Source organism: Lactuca virosa, chromosome 9 (assembly GCF_052849685.1).
Source record: "Lactuca virosa cultivar CGN04683 chromosome 9, Lactuca_virosa_CGN04683_v6, whole genome shotgun sequence".
Classification (NCBI taxonomy): Eukaryota; Viridiplantae; Streptophyta; class Magnoliopsida; order Asterales; family Asteraceae; genus Lactuca; species Lactuca virosa.
The window spans coordinates 166,590,101-166,612,925 of record NC_136434.1 but is presented as its reverse complement, the minus strand read 5'-3'; the positions used below and the strand labels follow the sequence as shown (position 1 = coordinate 166,612,925).

The window sequence follows — 22,825 nt, the reverse complement described above, 5'->3', positions numbered from 1 at the left end:
CTTTCATGAACTTTGACAAGTAAATTCCTTCTATTTGATATATGTTATTTTCTCTTCATCATCTTTCATAGTACTTAAGGTACACGGCAATCGAAAACCTGAGATCATGTGCACCTAAATGTGAAAGTGAACCACCGATTCACTGTTCTCATTATCAAACAAAAATGTTAAAAATTATAAAAGTTTTATTGGAATCCTTAAATTTCAAATAAATATGAGTGAAAAAACAACTTGATCTATGACTAATGCTAAAACATACGCTTTTATGGTAAAACGAAAGGATTAAATTAATCAAAAATTTTAAAAAGTTTTTTTTTTTTTTTTTTTTTTTTTTTTTTTTTTTTTTTCCGGATAATACCCGAAGCTAACCTAATACCCGAATTACCCGTAACTAATTATCCAAATTTCTATACAATACAGTTATCAACTATTTTTTTATTAGACAATAACCAATCTACCCGAACCGAACTACCCAAAATCCAAAAGTTATATCCGATCAACACCCCTAACAAATGTCAATATGTATAACGCTATTGTTCATTTTATGCATATTTGTTCCACAACGAGCTTCGTTACAATATAACTAATATAGTGCACAAAGAGCTTTGTTGTTTTGGTTCATTAGATGTCTATTTCTTCCATTTTTTTTGTGGTTTATATGGTGATTAAGATGTTCTTTTTTTTTTTGAATTTTATTTACCTTAAACAACACATTGCATTCTGTTTGAGTTTTTGTATCTTAAAGAACATTGTATTTGTAATGATATTTTTAATTTAAGATGACTAAGATTTGATGTTGAAGGTGGTTTGTATAATTTATATAAATAACATCAAAGCATTATGTTAAACTTAAATAAAAAAAAGTAAAAAACTAAAATAAAATAAAAAATAAAAAAGTGATATATGAAAAAAAATCTGATCTTTAAAAAACAAAATAAAAAGAGAATAATAAACTGAAAAGAAAAAATATTTAAAATAAAAAATAAGAAGAAAAACGAAAAAAAAAAACCAAAAAAAAAAAAAACACTAGTTCGATTTGATTATTTTGTTAATCATTAGCTATTTATCAGAAAGACAGAAAGTAATCGGTGGGATGGATATGATTCGTATTTTCTCAAAGTTTAAATTCAAAATTTAGAGGTCCCCTTGGATGCATAGCCGTTAAGTAGCCCTCTACAAGCAATACCCTTTATTTTTTAGTTCTCCCCTTTATTTATTTCTTTTTACAAAACAAACCCTATTCCATATTTAAATAATTAAAAGCGCCATACATGTTTTCTACCCCATTTCAAATTTCTCCACAAATTCAAACTCAACTCCGTCATTAATGGATTCTTGATGTGCGTGGGAGAGAGTGAGGGTGAGAGTGAGAGGGAGATTGAGAGATTTTGAATCAGCATTCATCGTTTTTCATGTAGAGCTAAAAACATATGTCATACTACAGTTTGTATTGATTGTTTTTAAGAACAATTTCAGGGGTTGGTCGTAGATTTGGAATAATATTTCTCACTTCATCTTTCAGGTATGCATTCTATTATTGTTCTCGATCGTTTTCTTTACTTATAATATTCCAAGTTCTTATTTCCTTTGCTAACCAGAATGTTGAGAGATCTCAAGTTCTTGCGTCGGAATTCTGGTAAAAGCACTGATTTCGATGAACCTGAAAATATGCCTGTAAATGGCAAGTTTCATGAATCATCAGCATCTCAGGTGGGTACCGACTCGTCCTCCAGGCCACCATTGAATGCAATTCGAGACCCTGTGCAAAACCCTGGTAAGCGTGATCAGGAATTAGGGTTTAAAAGCTCGAAACTGGATAGAACGCCCACGAAGGTCAATGCCAGTAAGCATTCAGAATCGGGGATGCCAATGAAAACTCCAGAAAAACAAGGAGGTCTAGCTAGGAATAGATATGGATGGGGTTCGGATTCAAGGATGGAGGGGAAAAGCGGGACTATGAATATGAACATGAATACAAACACTCCTAGGTCATGCAGAACAGTTGGAAGAGCTTTAAGTTCAGGTTATTCCGAGTGTAATTCTACCCAGAATACACAGTCTAATTCTACACAGAATACACCTACAAAGAGTGTGAATAAACCTCCAAATCCAGGACTGTCTCAGGGAGGTAGTTCAAGGCCTCCTATCAGTGGAGGTGTGCGCAGCAATGGAAGCTTTGCAGCGTTATCTAGAGGACTTCAGAACACCTACACTACTGTAAATACTGTGGAGGTACCACATATTGACCTCAAAGAAGATCCATCATTCTGGATGGATCATAATGTACAAGTAAGTTCACCTTTTTGCCATAACATTTATACTAATTCCACAATTATTCAACTTCAAAAGGGTTAGCTTATGAGGTTTGCTTTTTTTTTTTTAGGTTTTGATACGAATTCGTCCACTCAACAACATGGAGCTTAGTGCTCAAGGTTACAACAGGTGTTTAAAACAAGAAAGTGCACAATGCCTGACCTGGGTAGGGCATCCAGAAACACGATTTACTTTTGACCATGTTGCTTGTGAAACAATTGACCAGGTACCAGAAAGGAACAATACTGAGTTCTGTTTGTCCATGAACTTGATTCTTTTAATTGCAATGTGTTACAAGAAGTATGAATTTGTGCAGGAAACTCTTTTTAGGATGGTTGGTCTGCCAATGGTGGAGAATTGTTTGTCTGGATATAATAGTTGTATCTTTGCATATGGGCAGGTAACATTATTATATGCATTTCTGCATTTCATTATCTTTAAAATAATATTATACACGTGTTTTAGTTTTCTTGTTTACTTATGTAGACTGGAAGTGGAAAGACACACACAATGCTTGGTGAGATAAATGAACTTGAATTAAAACCAAGTCCACAGCGGGGGATGACTCCACGGATGTTTGAGTTTTTATTTGCTAGAATCATCGCGGTAAATACAACATATTTGTATCTTTATTTTCTAGCTCACACTCTTTTAGTTCTTCACCTTGAAAATGCAATTTTCATTCCAATGTACAGGAAGAAGAGAGTCGAATGGATGAAAGATTAACATACAATTGCAAGTGTTCTTTTCTAGAAATCTACAATGAGCAAATTACTGATCTTCTTGACCCTTCATCTACAAATTTGCAAGTAAGTTTAGTTGTTTAGTAACCTTACAAGTGCTACAGTTATCTAACTTTCTCTGGTTTTCAGCTAAGGGAGGATGTCAAGAAGGGTGTGTATGTGGAAAATCTAACAGAATGTGAAGTTCACACTGTGGGTGATATCCTTCGGCTTCTGAGTCGGGTAATTACTATTAACTATCTCATGGTAAAATGGTATTACTTATTTTACCTTTTTTCTCATCATTGTTGTGCTTCTTGACATATAGGGTTCTGCAAATAGGAGAGTTGCTGCAACAAATATGAATAGAGAAAGCAGTCGTTCCCACAGTGTTTTCACGTGTGTGATTGAAAGTAGGTGGGAGAAAGACTCAACATCTAACCTTAGATTTGCAAGGCTGAATCTTGTTGATCTGGCTGGTTCAGAAAGGTGCTGCATTTGATTACAATCTTTTTTATAGTTTCCTGTTTTGTTACTCATCAAATCTTTTCCTTTTGTCTTAATAGACAAAAAACTTCAGGTGCTGAAGGTGAACGATTAAAGGAAGCTGCAAATATAAACAAATCATTATCTACCCTAGGGTATGAACAGCTTTATTTGCTTTCTTTTTTCTTGTTTTGTGTTCCCATATTTGTAACACGGAATCTATCTTTCTAGTCATGTGATAATGGTCCTAGTAGATGGTGCTAATGCAAGGACACGACATGTTCCTTACAGAGATTCAAGATTGACTTTCCTTCTACAGGTGAATACCTTAAACTTTTAATTTTTTGTTTGCTGTGAAATTCAGCATGATTTTTCATTTTCTTATGTTTACAAGTTACAACATTTTATGCAGGACTCGTTGGGTGGTAATTCGAAAACAATGATAATTGCTAATGTTAGTCCCTCGATATGGTATGTTCATATATTTTTACTTTTATTTAATAATTTAACTTTCTTGTTTTCTTCCTGTTTTTTAATGATAAACCAACCATCTTATCTTGTCTTTCTATGTCAGTTCTGCTACTGAAACATTAAACACTCTCAAGTTTGCTCAGCGTGCAAAACTTATTCAGAACAATGTAAGCAAGTTACATAATTTAGATCTTATTCAAAGCACCATTTTGAAACCTTTCATCTTGTTTTCTGTTTCCAAGGCTGTTGTAAATGAAGATGCCTCTGGAGATATCATGGTGCTTCAACAGCAAATACAATTTCTAAAGGTAATTCTTTTCTTTTCTATTGTTATTTTTCAAACCCAATAAAATTGTATCCATATTCTATAATAAGCATGTACCTAAATTTATGGTAAAGTAACCATCTTTTTATTTAATCAGGAGGAGCTTGCTATCCTTAAGAGGAACAATATATCCAGGTCTTTAGCATTTGGTCCAAAAGTCATTGAAGAGGCTACACAAGAACAAGAGAATGATTGCAATGGACATGATAACAAAATCCTGAAGGTTTCCTCTAAACAGGTATACTAAGTAATATTTAGGGGGTTTCATGTTTTACCTACTATTTCAGTGCGCTAATTCACAAAAAATTATAACGATTAGCTACTATTTATACTTGTTTTTCAACTAGATACTAAGCCGACATTTTGGGTCTCATTTGCTTGTATTCATTCTGTTTCTCAGCTGAAATCTTTAGAGACTTCATTGACTGGAGCCTTGAGGAGAGAGCAAATGTCGGAAGCTTCTATTAAACAACTTGAAGCAGAAATAGAACAGTTAAATCGACTGGTAAATTGTTATCCAATTTGGTATGTAATATGACATTACTGGCATATTGTATTTAAAACTGAAATTTACTTTTAGGTTCGTCAAAGAGAGGATGACAATAAGTGCACAAAGATGATGTTGAAGTTTAGAGAAGACAAGATTCATCGAATGAAGTCTCTTCTTGCTGGATCAATACCTGCAGACTCTTATATGCTAGAAGAGAATAACATGCTCATTGAAGAAATTGAGATGCTTCGTGCAAAAGTTGATAGGAACCCAGAAGTGACACGCTTTGCTTTGGAAAACATTAGGCTTCTTGAACAACTTAGAAGGTATATTTCATCAAAAAGGATTTTATTAAGAATGGTTTAGGGTTTTATAATGTGAAAAACACTTTGATCTAGTCTTAATACTTGTTATGTTCATGGTCTAGATTTCAAGACTTTTATGAAGAAGGGGAGAGAGAAATGTTATTGAAGGAAGTATCTGAAATGAGGAATCAGGTATTCATGAAAACCTAACTGGAACTTGATTTCTTGCTGTAGAAACCTTTGTAACCAAAATATTTTTTTGACAGTTGGTTCTCTTTCTTGATGAGAACAAACAACATGATCAGATCCAAAAGGTAAGATATGCAAGTTTTGGTATTTAAGCTTTCCTATTTTACCCATCATCTATGAAGTAACTTCTTGAAAATGGCAATAGGAAGCCGCACAGGACAATAAAGAAAACAATTCTGTTAGATTAGAGGTTTGCACTTGGTCTTTTTACCTTTTCTCAGTAAAATACAAAAAACTTATCATCAGTCTAAGTTTAAGTGTTACATTTTTCAGTTGCAAAAGAGCCAAGAAGAGTTGGAGATGTGCAGAAATAACCTAAATTCTTGCTTAGAGAGAAATGAAAAACTATGCAGGGAGATTGCAGCCCTTAATACTTTACTGGAAAACCAGAAATCTATAGCACATGACCATGGTGGTGCTACTGAGGTCATAAAGGTTAACTTATGGTTATTATAAGAGATAATAATCGTACAAAGATAAATTATTATAATATACATTCCCAGCAATTTAGGTTCATTATGATGCTCTTTTCAGGACCCCATAATAGAAGCTGCTTCTGTAGGCGATCAGTCTTTACATACAATCCAAAAGATGGAGGAAACTCATGTGAATTACATTGAAGAAGTTATGAATCTTCAACTGGAAGTAGACATTCTAAAGACACTTCTCAAGGAAGAGAGTTCATCCTGTGGGGAAATAGTGGAAAGTTTGAAGTCAACTGAAGAGAAGTATATGTTGATAACAAAACAATATACAGACTTAAAGGAGGAGCTTGAGGAAGCAAAATCTGTCATTGAGGCTCTTGAGACTCAACAACTTGTATCTATCAATGAGGTGGAAGCTCTTAGAAACAGTAATGACCGGTATGCTCAAATACTTCATGAAAAAGAGCTTAAAAAAGATACAATTCTCAGTCAAGAATCACAAGACAAGTTGAACAAGATGAAGGATTCTCTTGAAAAAGCCAGGAGAACGAATAACTGGTACAAAACTGATAAGGCATTTCAGGCATCAAATGAAGAAGAAATGGATGAAGTGAGGAAGCAAGTCGAGGCTGAAACTGCTGAAGTTATAGTTTGTTTGCAAGAAGAAGTTTGCAGCCTTCAACAGCAATTAGATGACAGTATCATGAAAGAAAGAGAGATCAAATCAAAGTATGAAGAGAAAGAAAGACAGTTGAGCAGCTTATCTGAAGAGTGGCAATTATTAAGTGATGAGATACATGATGTTCTTACTACAGGCCATGAGACACTTGAGGACATCTCACATGATCTTGATGATGTTACGATTTTTGACCAATTACAGATGATCACACGAAGCATATTTGAAAAGGAGTCACGAATAAAGGAACTTAATGCGTGTTTAGAAGATGCAAAAAACAGAGGGAATGAAATGGAGGGATTGCTGAGGTCACTGAGAGGGGCGACTATGGTAATGACAGAAGCCCATCAAGAAGACTGCAGTAAAAAGGACAGAATAATCAGTCAATTGATCAAACAAAATAAACAAAGGGAGGAGCAGATAAAGAAGGCATCTGCATCTGCAACGGTTGCATTTGTGATCGTAAACAGTTTTTCTGAGATGAAAGATAGTTGTCTTGAAGCACTTACACAGAAAGAAGCTGAGCTTGAGGAATTGAAAAGAAGTCACATTGTGGACATTTGTGAAGCAAAAAAGGTAACTTTTGAAAATGGATTATACACTTTTTGTCAAATTTCAGGATTTGGTTTCTGTTTTTAAAACATTGTAATTCATTGATTATTGTTGTTTCAGAAGAAAGACTTGAATATGAGTCGCAGGGATGATACGATTTCACTTTTGAAGAAAGAGCTAGAGACTGCCCTTGGGAGTCTTAATGGAGTGAAAAGTGAGATGGCCAGACTACATTCTGAGAAAGAATCAGTACGACTTTCCGAAAAACAGAATCACAAAAGTATTGAAACCCTGATGCATCAGGTTATGGCTTTACAATCTGTTGTTGATTGTTTTGAAAATCAAATTGGAGGAGCAATGGGTTCTTTGGATCACAAGATACAAACTGTTGAAGAACTTTTACAAGAATCATGCAAATCATGCTCTTACAAAAGAAAGGTATGCTATGCATCTCCTCTATGATTGAACACAAAAAGTTCTCCTTTTAGGAAATTGTCGAAAGGGTATCTTATAATTGACATTTTTCTTTAACTACATAGCTTTACGAGCTTGAACTTATGGATGCGAAGGTAAATGCAGCAGAACATGCAGCAGAATCTTCTTGTGTTCTTGCTAAGTTTGAAGAGGCTCATTACACAATCAAAGAAGCAGATGTTATGATCAATGAGCTCGTGATTGCAAATGAAACCATGAAGCTTGACATTGAAGCTTTGAAGAAAAAGGAGGTTGCTTTAGTCAATGAGAGGGATACCCTTAAGGAAAATTATGAAGAAGATATTATGGGAATGAAGAAAGAAGTAAGGGAGCTCGAGGGTATGATTATGGAAATCCAGTCTTTGGTAGATAAGGATTTGATGCCAACAGTGTCTGATTTGTTTTCCATGAAGTCTCACCTTCATGATTCAAGTAAGTTAATTCATTCATGGCTTGAAGACATATGGTCTGAGATTATTATGAAAGATTGTGCTGTGTCAGTGCTACATGTGTGTCACATGGGAATACTCTTGCAAACAGTAACTGGTCTGAATGCAGAAAATGGTTTGCTTCAACATGGTTTATGTGAATCGAATTCTCTAGTGTCACAACTAAAGGACCATAACTCGAAATCAAGAAAAGAGCTGGAAATGTGTAGAGTGGTTCAAGGGAAGTTACTTGCTGACATCAAGAATAGTTTTGATCATGTCACTAAGAGTACAGAAGAAACTGGAGTGCTTTCCATGAAGCTAGCCAGTTTTGAAAAGAGGATACTAAGCTTACAGCTTCAAGAGGAAGCAATGGTGGAAAGATTGAATTACATGGGATCTGAGCTTTCTGCTTTAGTGAAGGAAATGAATGCCATGGATAAAGATGAAGAGCTGAGAGATCTTGAAGAGAAGTTCATGGTGGATTTGTTTGTAAAAGAAATTGAATTGCTTATTGTGTCATCAGCACTAAAACAAATGGATTCACAAAATATGGATCTTGAGCATGAGAATAACAATATGTTTATGGTTCTTGAGAAGTTTAAAGAAAACATGATTATGATTAATGTGGATATGCAATTCAAAGATGCAATCTTGCTGGACAAAGAAGCCGAGCTGCTTATCGTGTCATCAGGGCTGAGCCAAATGGATTCAAAAAGAAAGGATCTTGAGAATGAGAATGACAAAATGTTAATGGTTCTTGAGAAGTTTAAAGAAAACATGGTTATGGCTAATGTGGATATTCAATCAAAAGATTCCATCTTGTTGGAAAAAGAAGCTGAGGTTGCCTTTTTGAACAAAGATGTGAAGGCAAAAGAAATTGAGCTGCTTATTGTGTCATCAAGATTAGAACAATTGGATTCACAAAGAAAGGATCTTGAGAATGAGAATAATAGCATGTTAATGGTTCTTGAAAAGTTTAAAGAAAACATGATCATTGCCATTGTGGATATGCAACTGAAAGATTCCATCTTGTTGGAGAAAGAAGCCGAGGTGGCCAATTTGCACAGAGATGTCAAGGGAAAAGAAGCTGAGTTGCTTATGGTGACATCAGGACTAAAGCAAATGGATTCACATAAAAGGAATCTTGAGAACGAGAATAATAATATGTTTATGGTTCTTGAAAAGTTTAAAGAAAACATGATTTATGCCAATATGGATATACAACTGAAAGATTCCATCTTGTTGGAGAAAGAAGCTGAGGTTGCCTTTTTGCAGAAAGATGTCAAGGCAAAAGAAATTGAGCTGCTTAATGTGTCATCAAAACTAAAGCAAATCGATTCACGAAGAAAGATTCTTGAAAATGAGAATAACAGCATGTTTATGGTTCTTGAGAAGTTTGAAGAAAACATGATTATGACTAATGTGGATATGCAATTGAAAGATTCCATCTTGAACGAGGTGATTTCTGAAAATATGTATGTTCACAGTGAGTTGGAAAGAAAGGATGAAGTTGTTGAAGGGTTAGTATTTGATTTACAGTTGTTACAGGAATCCTCCTCCAAAACTCAAGATCAGAAAGATGAAATTGAAGAATTAGAAGCTTCTCTGGAGGCTTTAGCGGAAGAGCTTGATGAAAACATTGTAAAAGGTCAAGTTCTTGAAGGTCAACTGAAGGAGAAAGTTGCCATGATCAATGCACTTGAAGCAGATGTTTCAAGAGAGCGTGAGTTGGTAAAATCACTATTTTCTGAAATCCAAACACTGAAAGATGCCTTAAAAGCACATGAGACGACCGGAATGGAATTGGCAAAGGTCAAGGAAGCTAATGAGAGAATGGAAATGGAATTGGTTCAATTGGGAACTAATCTTGTTGAAATGGAAACATTGGTTGAATCAAGAACCTGTGAGCTTCTTGAAGTAAGAAAGGAGTTAGAGATGGCACAAGCTCTTGCTGAAGAAAATGAGGCAATTGCTACCGAATCCAAACAGGTAGTTGAATGTTATTGTTTTGTTTTTACTTAATGAAATCTCGTTTCTACAACATTGTTAATTCTTTTTTTGAATATAGATTGCTGAAACAAGTAGACTGTATGCTGAAGAGAAAGAAGAGGAGGTGAAATTATATGAGAAATCTGTTGAAGAGCTGGATTGTATGGTGACTGTCCTTGAAAACCAGGTTAGCTTCTTCTTTTTTTTTTTTTTTTAATTGGAAGTTAGCATTATATTGTAAAACTTTAGATGTATTTTTAATTTTTGTTGTATATTTAAGGTTGACATGGTCAAAGGAGATGCAGAAAGGCAACGATTGCAAAGGGAAGAGCTAGAACTAGAGTTTCATGCATTTAAACAACAAATCAACCAAGTCAAAACTAGTGATTCAGACGTGAAAAGGTTTGATAACCATAACTCATCAAAGTAATGTTGAAATAATACTGCATTTTGGTTGACACGTTACTCTTTTTTCTACAGAGCTTTGAATGAAAAAGAGAAAAGTCTTCAAGAGTCCCTTCAGCGGGTTGAACTTCTTGAAAAAGAGATTGCCAACAAAGATAAAGAGGTGCAAGTTCTTCTCTTTTTTCTTGTATCTGATAATCTGATTAAACCCATATGTAAGTTAACTAATTTAACCTGTATTTTTATTCTTTTTTAAATTTTTTCTTAGATTGTCCAACATAAAGCTCACATTTCCGAGCTTAATCTGCATGCTGAAGCTCAAGCTAGAGAGTACAAACAAACGGTAAACAATAGTTAGATTTTTTTTTTGATTAAATTCTTGATATTTTTTTTACAATCTTAACTTCAAAAAACAGTTTAAAGCGTTGGAGGCAATGGCTGTTGCTGACCAAGTCAAATCAGATGTTTCTGTTTCCCACATCTCAAATTCACCATCAAAGAAACTAGAAAAGAATGGATCAAGAACAAGAGGATCTGGTTCCCCTTTTAAATGCATAGGAATAGGATTAGCACAACAAATGAAGTCTGAGAGAGATGAAGAGCTTACTACTGCAAGAAAGCGAATTGAAGAGCTTGAAGCATTGGCTGCAAGTCGCCAAAAAGAGGCATAAATTTCAAATCTTTTTATAGATAAAATTTATCTTTTTCCGAAAGAATATCATGTCTTACATGAATTTATATTTTCAGATATTTGCATTGAATGCAAAATTGGCTATGTCAGGGAGCATGACTCATGATGTGTTGCGTGATTTGTTGGGCATAAAGATGGATATGACAACTTATTCGGTAAAAAACTATTATAAATTTTGTTTCTTGTATTGATTCCAATGTGTTTTCTGAAGTGATTTTTTTTAATCTTTAATAATCAATGTGTTTGTTTTAATGGCAGTCGTTGATGGATGGCAACCAAATTGAGGAAATAACTGAAAAGGCTCGAATTCATAATGCTGAAGTACATATTCAGGTAATGTAAACAATTTCATTTTGTGGGACCCGACAAAATGTTATTATATAATATATAAAATTGATGTATGTTTCTTTTTGCAGGAAGAGGAGGTTATTAAGCTAAAGGAGCAACTGAATGAGTTAGTTATGGAGCGAAAGGGGTAAACAAATAGGCATCCAAGTTTTAATTTTAGACTTTAAGTAGTGTTTGGTATGATGGAATCATGGAAGGAATGGAATAATCCATTCCATTCCTTGGTAACCAAACATAACCATGCAATGGTGGTATGAATGATATTCTTCTTCTTCTTATTATTAATTTTTTAATATTATTAGGTGGCTGGAGGAAATTGAAAGAAAACAATCTGAATTGATCACAGCACAAGTTGCATTAGAACAACTTCGTCAAAGAGATCGTTTACTCAAAACCGAAAATGAAATGTTCAAGGTTTAAAATCCTAAATAACCTTTTTGCACTTATTTTATTTTTCAATTATTTTGCTAAATTGCCTTTGTGCTTATAGACCGAAATTGCTAATCACAAGATGAAAGTCATTGAGCTTGAAGCTGAAGTCAAGAAATTATCAGGCCAGCAAAATATTCAACAAAGAATTCATCACCATATGAAAATAAAGGCAAGATATAATAATAATAATAATAATCCAAATCATTTTTTTTTTTTCATATTGGTTGGGCAAAATGTTGTTAAAGATGATATATTTTTTTTATATAACAGGAGGAGAATAATAGTTTAAAAAATCAGAATGATGAATTAATTCGTAAGCTGAGAAGATCAGATGAAATACTTTGTCGTGTTAAGGAAGAACTTGCTAATTTACGAGCAAAAAGTGGGAACGACTTTTCTGATGTGGAAACTGAGCTACAAATTCATGAAAAACTTAAGGTAGTGTAGTGTACTCTTTTCCTTGAGTAAATTACATTTTTGGTCCCTCAGTAAAGCTGATTTTTGCAATTTTGGTCCCAAAATATAGTCATTTTACTTGCAACAGTGATCAAAAACCTTAAATAAGAACCAAAATTTGATAAGAACAAATCTGAAAAATCAGTTTTCTTCAAGGACCAAAAATGTAATTTACTCTAATATGTGCCTGCCGCTGTTTATTCAAAGATTTTTTCTAAAACATCCAGACAAAACTTAATGAAAAAAAAAGGGTTGACCATGCTATGAAAGATTTGACTTTATATTTTGTTATCTACTTTATTCATAGGGAACAGAAGAAGAGAGGGATCTATTAGCACAGAAGTTGGCAGCCTTGTGCACCAGCATTTTAAAGGTTCGTGTTATTATATAAAAACACCCATGCTTTTTTGGAAGTCTTTTGTTCATGAGGGCACTTATGTCTTTTGCATCAGACACAATAGAACCTGTTATGTTTTGTTCTGTTCTGTACTGTTAGTCTCACTCAGTCCAATACGTATCACACATTATCTGTGTTCTTGCAGCATACTGTTCATCTGAATAAACATTTTTTTTTGGTTTGTGCAAAACAGGTAGCTGGCATAACAGGGCCGACATCTGATGTCAGCATTTCCATGGCGGAAGAAGCATTAGAACAGTTGCAGGGACGTGTGGCCTCCCTTGAAAGAGAATTACAAGATCTACAACATAAGGTATTAAAGATATATATATATATATATATTTTTTCTATTAAATCGTTTATTCTACATTAAGTCAAAAGAAAAGAAAATACTCATATGTATTTGAATGTTTTCTTAACAGAATAGGATCAGTAACGAAAGAGTACGGTTGTCTGAAATGATGCCACAAACGGTTGAGGAAAACAGACCAATCAACAACAGTAGAAGAACATTCAGAAGTCCGTTTCTTACTAGTTTAGATCGGTGAAAAAGATGGTTTCATTACTTTAAAGTTTTAACATTTCAAGATTTCTTGAAGTTGTTGTATAGTTTTTAAAACCATTAGCACAAATTTGTATAGTTATAGCACGTGTGTAAAACCAAAAGCACAATTTTTGTCAACTTACTACTACTACACATTTTATGTAAGTTATATGTTGATGCAATTTATATGAGATGGAAATTATACCTAATTACTAGTATTTTTTTATTTTTTTTTTATTTTTAATGGTATTTTGAACATAAAAAAATATGTAGAGAAAACCCATTATTAAAATAATAGAAAAGAACCATTTTAAAGATATTGTGGTTTGGTTATTGTAGAGGCAATCCAACTTTATGGTTTATAATTAATTGTTAGGGCAAACTGATTCCCCTTGCCACCTTTATCTTTTTCATTCAAGATCTTGCCTTTCTTTATCTTTTAAAAAAAAAAAAAATACAATTTTGTATAAATTTATGAAGATGAATACTCCACATTTCACTCAATTCTAATGTGTTTTCTCTGAGAAGTTTTATATTTCGCTTAATTCCTTCGGTTACCTTCAATGGATTCCTAAGACAAAGCTAAACAAGTCGGTTCTAACCAAAGACGTAAATCCACGAACCATCACTTCAACCTCTGTTCTCGGGGAAGAAGGGAAAGCATCAGACCACATGCACATGTTGAACATGGAAGGTCCTATGTTTATTTGCAAAAAATTGACAGCATGTCAAATAATTATTAAAAAATCGATACTTAGGAAATAACCACACATTTCATGTAAATATGAGACTTTTATGACAATAACCCTAATATAGGAGCTACAATAGTTATAAAAACATATGTTAAATACAATTAATAAGATTTTTGTTGATTTGTCATAAAGAATGGGTTCTAGGTCAAATATATCATGAGACTCTATTTAGGAATTGTATTTAGATAATATCTTTATGATTATAGTAATGATATTTATTAAAGAGAATCACAAAAAAATCCCAAAATCATATATAAATTATCATTATTGTGTTTTTTATTAATAAAAAAACATGAGTTTTTTTAGTGAAAGAGATGTAGATGATATCTGTATTTTATGTTTTTAATAAATAATATATATTTTATTCAAATAAATTTAATATATATAAAAAAGAATATCTTTAGAAAACTTTAGCGTTGTTAACGAAAAAGTCATCAATGGTTTTTTTTTTTTTGCAATTTAACCCTTAAAACCGATACTAATCGGGTACATGAGTTATTTTACAAGTGTTAACCGGTTTCGATGATTAAATTGCAAAAAATTAAATAAAGAAATAAATAAATAAATTAAGGGATGATTTTTTTGTTAATAAAGCCAAAATACGAAGATTTTTTTTTTTTTTTGGGAAAAACACTTAACTTTTTATTTTATTGAAAATTCTCTAGCATTTTCTAAAATTTTTAAGGAAAAAAAATGTTAAAACGGTCAAATTAAAAAAATAAAAATAAAGAAACCATAAAGTTTTAGAAAAAAAAAAAGTTCGAATCCGAAAAGATATGTGTCTTTTTCTGTATTAACCCAAGAAATAAACTTAATAAACCCTTTGGGGGTTCATAACAGTTAATTGGAGTTAATTAATAAACCCTTCCTCCGCCTCCTTTTGCTCCACCATTCTATCGTGTCTCGCATACTCAACTGAAGTTGGAAGCTGCTCTTCGAAATCCGGCAAAAACAAGATCAATTTCAGTATCAGCTATACTGTAATTCCCAAAGGTATGTCCAAATACACATTACATTGTTCGTAATTACTCAGTTTTTCCGATTGCTTCAACTTTCTCATCAGATAGACGGAGTAGGAGGATGGGTATTCTCCGTTATGCTTTCTGTTTAGGATATAATAATCATCAACCATTTTTCTTTCCATAATCGACCCACATTTTAGTAAATCAGGCAAATTTAAAACGTGTGTGCATGATTCCGATAATCTGTTTGTTGTAATTAACTGTTCAGCTTCAGTTCATCTTTTTGTTGCCATATTGTAGTGCTATTTGAGTAGAAAATGAGTTCCATGGCTGCTCTGCGTTCAATTTTCATGGATGGAGGGTGCTTTTCAAGGTTCCAGGTTTGTATCAATCAATACTGCTCAAATCCTTAGTGAAAGTAACTACAAATAATAATTTGAATTGAGTTATAGGAAGAATCCAAATCGCTAAAAATCAGGAAAATGCCCACGAGGTTTTCAGTGGTATCAGCTGCTCAGAAATCAGATAAGTCCATTAAAGTTGGTATTCTTGGAGCTAGTGGTTACACTGGTGTAGAGGTAAATCGTTCGTTTATACATCTACTCATCATTTTTTCATAATTTAACTACAAAAATCCACCTTTTTTACAGCTTATAAGATTCCTTGCAAACCATCCTTACTTTGACATTTCTCTAATGACCGCTGATAGAAAAGCTGGTCAATCAATCGGAGCAGTATTTCCACATCTAATCACACAGGTATTCAATTGGTCAAATTAATTTACCATGTAGTTCAAAGAAGCTTCATTTATCTTGCATTGTTGCTTCTATATTTTGCAGGATTTACCTGATTTGGTTGCTGTAAAAGATGCAGACTTTTCAACTGTAGATGCTGTATTTTGTTGTTTGCCACATGGCACCACGCAGGTTGTCTTCAATTGTACAATACCCTTTTTTCAATTCCATCATTGATCACCTTTTTTTTTTTTATGATATTTTTATAAATAATCTTATTGCAGGAAATCATCAAAGGCCTTCCATCTAACTTAAAGATTGTTGATCTTTCTGCTGTACATTCTATAAACTTCTAGTTTTTTCTTAATTTTTTTCAGCATTTTGAGTATTCAACAAAACATGTAACAAGCAATGTTTGCAGGATTTTAGATTAAGAGATATTAATGACTATGGAGAATGGTATGGTCAGCCTCATAAAGCAACAGAATTGCAGGTCTAAGTTCTTCATTATATTTGTATACCTAAACTCTTAACTACTAAATCAATCAATTTCTTAAAAAAAAAGTTTCCTTTTGTTATAGAGTCTTTTTGTTGATATGTTTGCAGAAAGAAGCTGTTTATGGTTTGACTGAGATATATAGAAAAAAGATTCAAAGTGCACGTCTTGTTGCAAATCCTGGATGTTATCCTACTACTGTTTTGCTCCCTCTTGTTCCTTTGATGAATGCTAGTCTTATTGCATTGGATAATATTGTTATTGTCTCAAACTCTGGAGTTAGTGGAGCAGGTTACTTATATAACTGTTTCTTTTTTACTTAATGGGCTTTTATGGGTTAAGCACTTAATCTGGACAACTATATATGGTTGTTTCTTTTTGACTTAATCTAGACAGAATGACTTAATAGGTTAAGCCAAAAACCTGGCTTAATGTATTGTGAAATCTTAGTCTCATTCTTGTAAAAAGAGGGAAAATCTTTATTTCTCTGACTTCATCTATTAAGTCGTTCTTTATGTATCAAGGGAAAAAGAATCACCCATATATACAAAAATATCTGAAGGAATATTTCTTTATTAAGTCATTTGTAGAGTATTTATGTAAATGTTTGGTGAGCCTTGCAGGACGTAGTGCAAAAGAGGCAAATTTATACACAGAAATATCAGAAGGAATATTCTCTTATGGCATCACAAGGCATCGTCATGGTACAAACTATTTTCAATGATGAGGATCGGGAGGGCATTCATGTCTTTTTGCACAGACAAAATATCTTTAGTCCTTGTCCCACCTTTTTGCATAATTATTGTCCCAATCACATCAACCCCAGTCCAATGCATGCCAAACACAGTACAACCTGTTCTATCCTGTCTTATCATATTTTAATCTGTTTTCAACTTGTGGTTTAATTTTAGTGCCTGAAATTGAACAAGAACTATCAAATGCTGCAAATTCAAGTGTGACCATCAGCTTTACTCCTACTTTAATGCCAATGGTAATTGTTACTCTTGCTTCTTCATTAAATTATATAAAATTGGCTAATCTTAACTTATATAAATTTATTTAATCAAAATTGGTAAATCAAACACCTAATTTTCCATAAAATTTTTTACTCTATTTCTAGAGCCGAGGCATGCAATCAACTATAAACATACAAATGGCTCCTGGAGTTTCAGTTGAAGATTTGAAACAACAGTTGACGCGCTTCTATGAGGTAATTTTTTTTATTTTTAATTTACACGGGTTATTCTTCCAACAACCTCTAAGCTGGCCCACAACACTGTCAGATGTAAATCAGATACACAATAGTCTGCTAGCAGTGTCCGCAAGGAGCCCAATTCACATTGAAATTGAAACTCCCACACTATCTGCAAACCTGCTACAACCGCTTAATTTTACTAAAAATAATATTTTTATGTTCTTGATATTATTATTTTTTTGTAGAATGAAGAATTTGTAGCTGTGTTGCCTGATAATCAAGCTCCACACACCAAATATGTTCAAGGTTCTAATGCTTGTCATATAAATGTCTTCCCTGATCGCATCCCTGGGAGAGCAATAATCATATCTGTGGTATGTGTTTATTATACTTTCATTTCTTTCTATTTCTTCTATTTAATTCTAATAAAAAATGATCGGAACATTTTTTTTTGTTGTTGTTGTGATTATTTTGCTGATTTTATATAAAAAATAAATAAATTATGTTGCAGATTGATAATCTTGTAAAGGGAGCTTCTGGTCAAGCTTTACAGAATCTTAACTTGATGATGGGAATTCCAGAAAACACTGGGCTCAAATGCATGCCTTTATTTCCTTAATTTCACAATTCCTTTTCATGGAATCCTCACATTATGTGTAATCTGTATTATTACTTTTTTTTTGGGGTAGATTTATGTTTATTTAGATTGGAATTTGAATCATTCAGTGATTCAGGTAAATTTACAGATTCTTTTTTGTTATTTTATTTGATGGAATCCTTGTATAATGTGTAATCTGTTTATGTTATTTCTTTAAACCTATCATTCAAGATTGAATTGATACCACAAATTTTCTTGGTAGAAGTAACAGTTTTTTTTTTTTTTTGGACTAATATTATAAAAGCCCTAAATTTTTAACCCGTAATTGGAAAAAGCCTTAATATTTTTTTTATTATTGCTATGGCCACAACTTTCTCGCATAATTATTACTTTAGCCCATTTAACGAGTTTCATGGTTAACTTGGTTAATTTTTTTGCAAAATCAGTCCCCAAAAGTTCAAATTTGGTCCCTGAGGTTTGCAAAAAATTACACCACATGATGTTTTAAATTTATTTTTCGTTTTTTGTATACTTTATTTATTTTCGGTTTTTTTATAAATATATATACATTTTTTATTTTCGTTCTTGTATATACTTTATTTATTTTCATTTTTTAACTTTATTTTTCATCAATTTGATTTTTTTTACCTTTTTTTCTATTTTATAGTGTATATATAGAGTATATTATATTTTAATTTTTTCATCTTTTTTTTTAATTTTTTTCTTATTTGTTTTCCAATTATTTGTTTTTATTTTTACTTTTTTTTGTATTTTTAACTTTTTATTGACCTTTTTCAAAAAATATAAAATGTATTAATATATTAGATTATATTACAATTTATATAATTTATAGTTTTTGTAATTTTTTTTATTTTTATTCAAGTAAATGAATTTGTTATGTTTATATTTGTAATTTCGGTCCAACTTATTTTCTTTTTATTTTTTTTTCTTTAGTGCTATTATATTTATGTTACGAAAAAATGAAAATTAAAAAAAAATTAGCTTGTTTATTGAGAATTAGTGATATTTTTCAATTTGATAATAGGCTAAAAGAAAATAATAATAATAATAATAATCGGTCTGTATAAAAAACTTGTTATAGTAATTTATATTAAATTCGAGTTCGTTTACTTGAATCAAAATAAATAAAAAAATTAGAAAAACCATAAATAACTAAGATAGAAAAAAATAGAAAGCAAAAGGTATAAAAGGTAAAAAAAATCAAATTGTTGAAAAATAAAGTTAAAAAATGAAAATAAATAAAGTATATAAAAAAGAAAATAAAAAATGTATATATATTTATAAAAAAACCGAAAACAAATAAAGTATACAAAAAATGAAAAATAAAGTTAAAAAGCCATGTGGTGTAATTTTTGCAAACCTCAGGGACTAAATTTGAACTTTTTAGGATTGATTTTGCAAAAATTTAACCAAGTTAACCATGAAACTCGTTAAGTGGGCTAGAGTAATAATCCTGCGAGAAAGTTGTGGCCATAGCAACAATAAAAAAAATATTAGTGCTTTTTCCAATTACGCGTTAAAATTTTAGGACTTTTATAATATTAGTCTTTTTTTTTGAATGGATTGATTTAAGGCATATTTTCTCTCAAATAGTCAAATGAGTAAAATATAAAAACTTAGCTAAGAGTGTAACAAGTCAAAAACCCAATGTGTATTTAAATGGTTATAACATACTAATTTTTTTTATTCGAAACTTTAAGATTTTGTTATTTTAACAATATAGTTTTTGTAATCATTTATAATGCATAATTGTTCTAACAAAATAAACCAAAAATGTTGGACCAGTAATCCCAAATAGATGCTATCAATTTGACTTGAAACAGTTTCAATATAATCCCAAAAGTCGTTCTACAGATTCATGATAAATTAAATTAGAATACAAGAATATCACAAATGGATCTGTGGCGCAATGGTAGCGCGTCTGACTCCAGATCAGAAGGTTGCGTGTTCGATTCACGTCAGGTTCATATTTTTGTTTTTTTATATGACGATGATATTAAGATCTGACATTTTTTGAAATTAAATATTGAAAATGAAAGATTTTTGTCCTGTAGTTTGTTCAATAATTTAATTGAAAATTCGAATCGGTCCAAGTCGTCGGCAGATAAAAATTTTCAGTCACGGGCCGTTTTGATTACTTCGTTTCGTAGAAAATTTAATTCGGAATAATCACATTTCCGTAATGATTTTTTTTTTAATAATATATATCCATGGACGAAATAAAATGATTTCACACGTTATTTAAAACATATATTTTTTTTTATTAAAAGTTCATTAAATTACTAAAGGTTTCATTTAAATAGGTAAAATTTACGATACTAATTTTAAGTGAAAATTACAAATTTAATCAAATACATTAATTATATTATATATATATTTTTTTATGAAATCAAAGTTGGTAATTTACTATACATAACATAAAAATTAGAAGAATTTAGAAAGAAAATTCTTTTTCTTAATCTCATGAACAAGATTTAAGAATCCATTTAGTTGATGGAAAAAGAAGGGGGCAGGTCTCAAGATCAACCGTGTAGTGGGCGAGGGGTTGCTTTTTCCTTGAACAGTTCTTTCCAAAAACAAATCTATCTGACTGATCTAGGGGTGTAAATGAGCCGAGCCGAGCATGACCAAGCTCGAGCTCGGCTCGTTTAATTTTGAGGAAGCTCGAGCTCGATTCGAGCCTTAAAATGAAGTTCGAGCTCGGCTCGTGAACAATTTAGTGGGCTCGCGAGCCTAATCGAGCCTAAACGAGTCTCTCTCTCTCTCTCTCTCTGTATATATATATATATATATATATATATATATATATAGAGAGAGAGAGAGAGAGAGAGAGAGAGAGGCTCGTTTAGGTTCGATTAGGCTCGCGAGCCCACTAAATTGTTCACGAGCCGAGCTCGAACTTCATTTTAAGGCTCGAATCGAGCTCGAGCTTCCTCAAAATTAAACGAGCCGAGCTCGAGCTTGGTCATGCTCGGCTCGGCTCATTTACACCCCTAGATCAGTCAGATAGATTCGTTTTTTGAAAGAACTGTTCAAGGAAAAAGCAACCCCCTCGCCCACTACACGGTTGATCTTGAGGCCTGCCCCCTTCTTTTTCCATCAACTAAATGGATTCTTAAATCTTGTTCATGAGATTAAGAAAAAGAATTTTCTTTCTAAATTCTTCTAATTTTTATGTTATGTATAGTAAATTACTAACTTTGATTTCATAAAAAAAAAATATATAATATAATTAATGTATTTGATTAAATTTGTAATTTTCACTTAAAATTAGTATCGTAAATTTTACCTATTTAAATGAAACCTTTAGTAATTTAATGAACTTTTAATAAAAAAAAATATATGTTTTAAATAACGTGTGAAATCATTTTATTTCGTCCATGGATATATATTATTAAAAAAAAAAAATCATTACGGAAATGTGATTATTCCGAATTAAATTTTCTACGAAATCTCCAATACCGTGAAGTAATCAAAACGTCCCGTGACTGAAAATTTTTATGTGCCGACGACTTGGACCGATTCGTATTTTCAATTAAATTATTGAACAAACTACTGGAGACAAAAATCTTTCATTTTCAATCTTTAATTTCAAAAAATGTCAGATCTTAATATCATCGTCATATAAAAAAAACAAAAATATGAACCTGACGTGAATCGAACACGCAGCCTTCTGATCTGGAGTCAGACGCGCTACATAGGCTCGTTTAGGCTCGCGAGCCCATGAATTGAAGCTCGGCTTGAGCTCGTTTAATAAACGAGCCTCATATTTAGGCTCGAGCTCGGCTCAGGCTAGTTTAATTCGATCTCGAGTCGAGCTTTTAACGAGTCGATCCCGAGTAGCTCACGAGTAGCTCGGCTCACTTACACTCCTATACTGATCCATTCCCACTTATCTGTACAAATCAAGGAGGCTCAGTTGGAAGCCTTGAAACCTGGGAACATGACAAGTGAAGTCTTGAGAGGAATGGAAAAGTCTTTGGAAACCAAGGGTGATGGAGTTCGTCATTTCATGAATCGAATATGGACACCAAAGTTTGGTGGCTACAGAGACGTGGTCATGAATGAAGCCCATAAAACTCGATACTCTGTTCACCCGGGTTCAGACAAAATGTATATGGACCTAAAGAAACTCTATTGGTGGCCAAACATGAAAGCCGAAATAGCTACTTTTGTGGGCAAGTGTCTAACTTGCGCCAAGGTTAAAGTAGAAAATCAAAAGCCCTCAGGTTTACTTCAACAGCCAGATATACATGAGTGGATGTGGGAGCGAATTACAGTGGATTTCATAACCAAGTTACCCAGAACAACGGGTGGTCATGATACCATTTGGGTTATTGTCGATAGATTAACCAAATCCGCACACTTCCTGTCAATAAAAGAAACAGATAAAATGGAAAAGTTAACAAGGGCGTACTTAAAATAAATAGTACGGTTGCATGGTGTGCCAATATCTATTATCTCTGACCGAGATAGTAGATTTACCTCGCGGTTTTGGCAATCATTGCAAAAATCCTTAGGTACGAATCTTGACATGAGTGCAGTATACCATCCTCAGATAGATGGGCAAAGAGAGAGAACCATACAAATGCTGGAAGACATGTTGAGAGCTTGTGTGATAGATTTCGGTAAAGCTTGGGATACCCATTTACCATTAATTGAATTCTCCTACAACAACAACTATCACATGTTGGGTTTTGAGCAAACTAACACTCCTAAGGTGTTCATGCAACCCTAGAAACCTTGGATCTATGTTTGTCTATAATACATGCAAAATAATTTTCCAAGGTTCATAACCTATCTAGCATACATGGGGTACTTTTAAACATAAAAGATACTAGAAGAATTACATACCTTTGTTAGTGAGTTGATTCCTTGGGAGTTTG

At 32.6% G+C, this 22,825-nt stretch overlaps 2 protein-coding genes and 1 non-coding gene across 4 annotated transcripts; all 3 read left to right on the top strand.

Annotated features, from left to right (window-relative positions):
- Positions 1-1,295: 1,295 nt before the first annotated feature.
- On the top strand, positions 1,296-13,390 carry POK2 (phragmoplast orienting kinesin 2). The gene is made up of 37 exons (XM_079069966.1): positions 1,296-1,522; positions 1,599-2,289; positions 2,384-2,539; positions 2,630-2,713; positions 2,800-2,919; positions 3,009-3,122; positions 3,186-3,278; positions 3,364-3,524; positions 3,602-3,676; positions 3,753-3,840; positions 3,934-3,992; positions 4,096-4,159; positions 4,235-4,300; positions 4,415-4,555; positions 4,718-4,822; positions 4,898-5,133; positions 5,235-5,304; positions 5,379-5,426; positions 5,507-5,551; positions 5,635-5,796; positions 5,896-7,038; positions 7,135-7,452; positions 7,554-9,908; positions 9,988-10,095; positions 10,189-10,310; positions 10,389-10,476; positions 10,582-10,656; positions 10,730-10,978; positions 11,061-11,159; positions 11,263-11,337; positions 11,421-11,479; positions 11,655-11,766; positions 11,843-11,953; positions 12,055-12,222; positions 12,548-12,613; positions 12,831-12,950; positions 13,060-13,390. Exons 2-37 carry the CDS (start codon positions 1,600-1,602, stop codon positions 13,183-13,185), a joined length of 7,971 nt encoding a protein of 2,656 aa, XP_078926092.1. The 5' UTR covers positions 1,296-1,522; position 1,599; the 3' UTR covers positions 13,186-13,390.
- Positions 13,391-14,774: 1,384 nt separating this feature from the next.
- Positions 14,775-18,085, top strand: LOC145141097 (Putative N-acetyl-gamma-glutamyl-phosphate reductase). Of its 2 annotated transcripts, none has more exons than XM_079074438.1 (13): positions 14,775-14,926; positions 15,196-15,275; positions 15,348-15,473; positions 15,546-15,653; positions 15,735-15,821; positions 15,914-15,964; positions 16,051-16,122; positions 16,236-16,416; positions 16,749-16,829; positions 17,037-17,116; positions 17,246-17,335; positions 17,566-17,694; positions 17,832-18,085. In XM_079074438.1, the coding sequence occupies exons 2-13, from the start codon at positions 15,213-15,215 to the stop codon at positions 17,937-17,939; spliced, it is 1,176 nt and encodes a 391-aa protein (XP_078930564.1). In that variant the 5' UTR covers positions 14,775-14,926; positions 15,196-15,212; the 3' UTR covers positions 17,940-18,085. The 2 variants fall into 2 exon arrangements, with proteins under 2 accessions (XP_078930564.1, XP_078930565.1); XM_079074439.1 differs by having other exon boundaries at positions 15,170-15,275.
- Positions 18,086-19,834: 1,749 nt separating this feature from the next.
- Positions 19,835-19,906, top strand: TRNAW-CCA (transfer RNA tryptophan (anticodon CCA)). The gene has a single exon. It is a non-coding gene; the product is annotated as a tRNA-Trp (tRNA).
- The last annotated feature ends 2,919 nt before the right edge of the window (positions 19,907-22,825 follow it).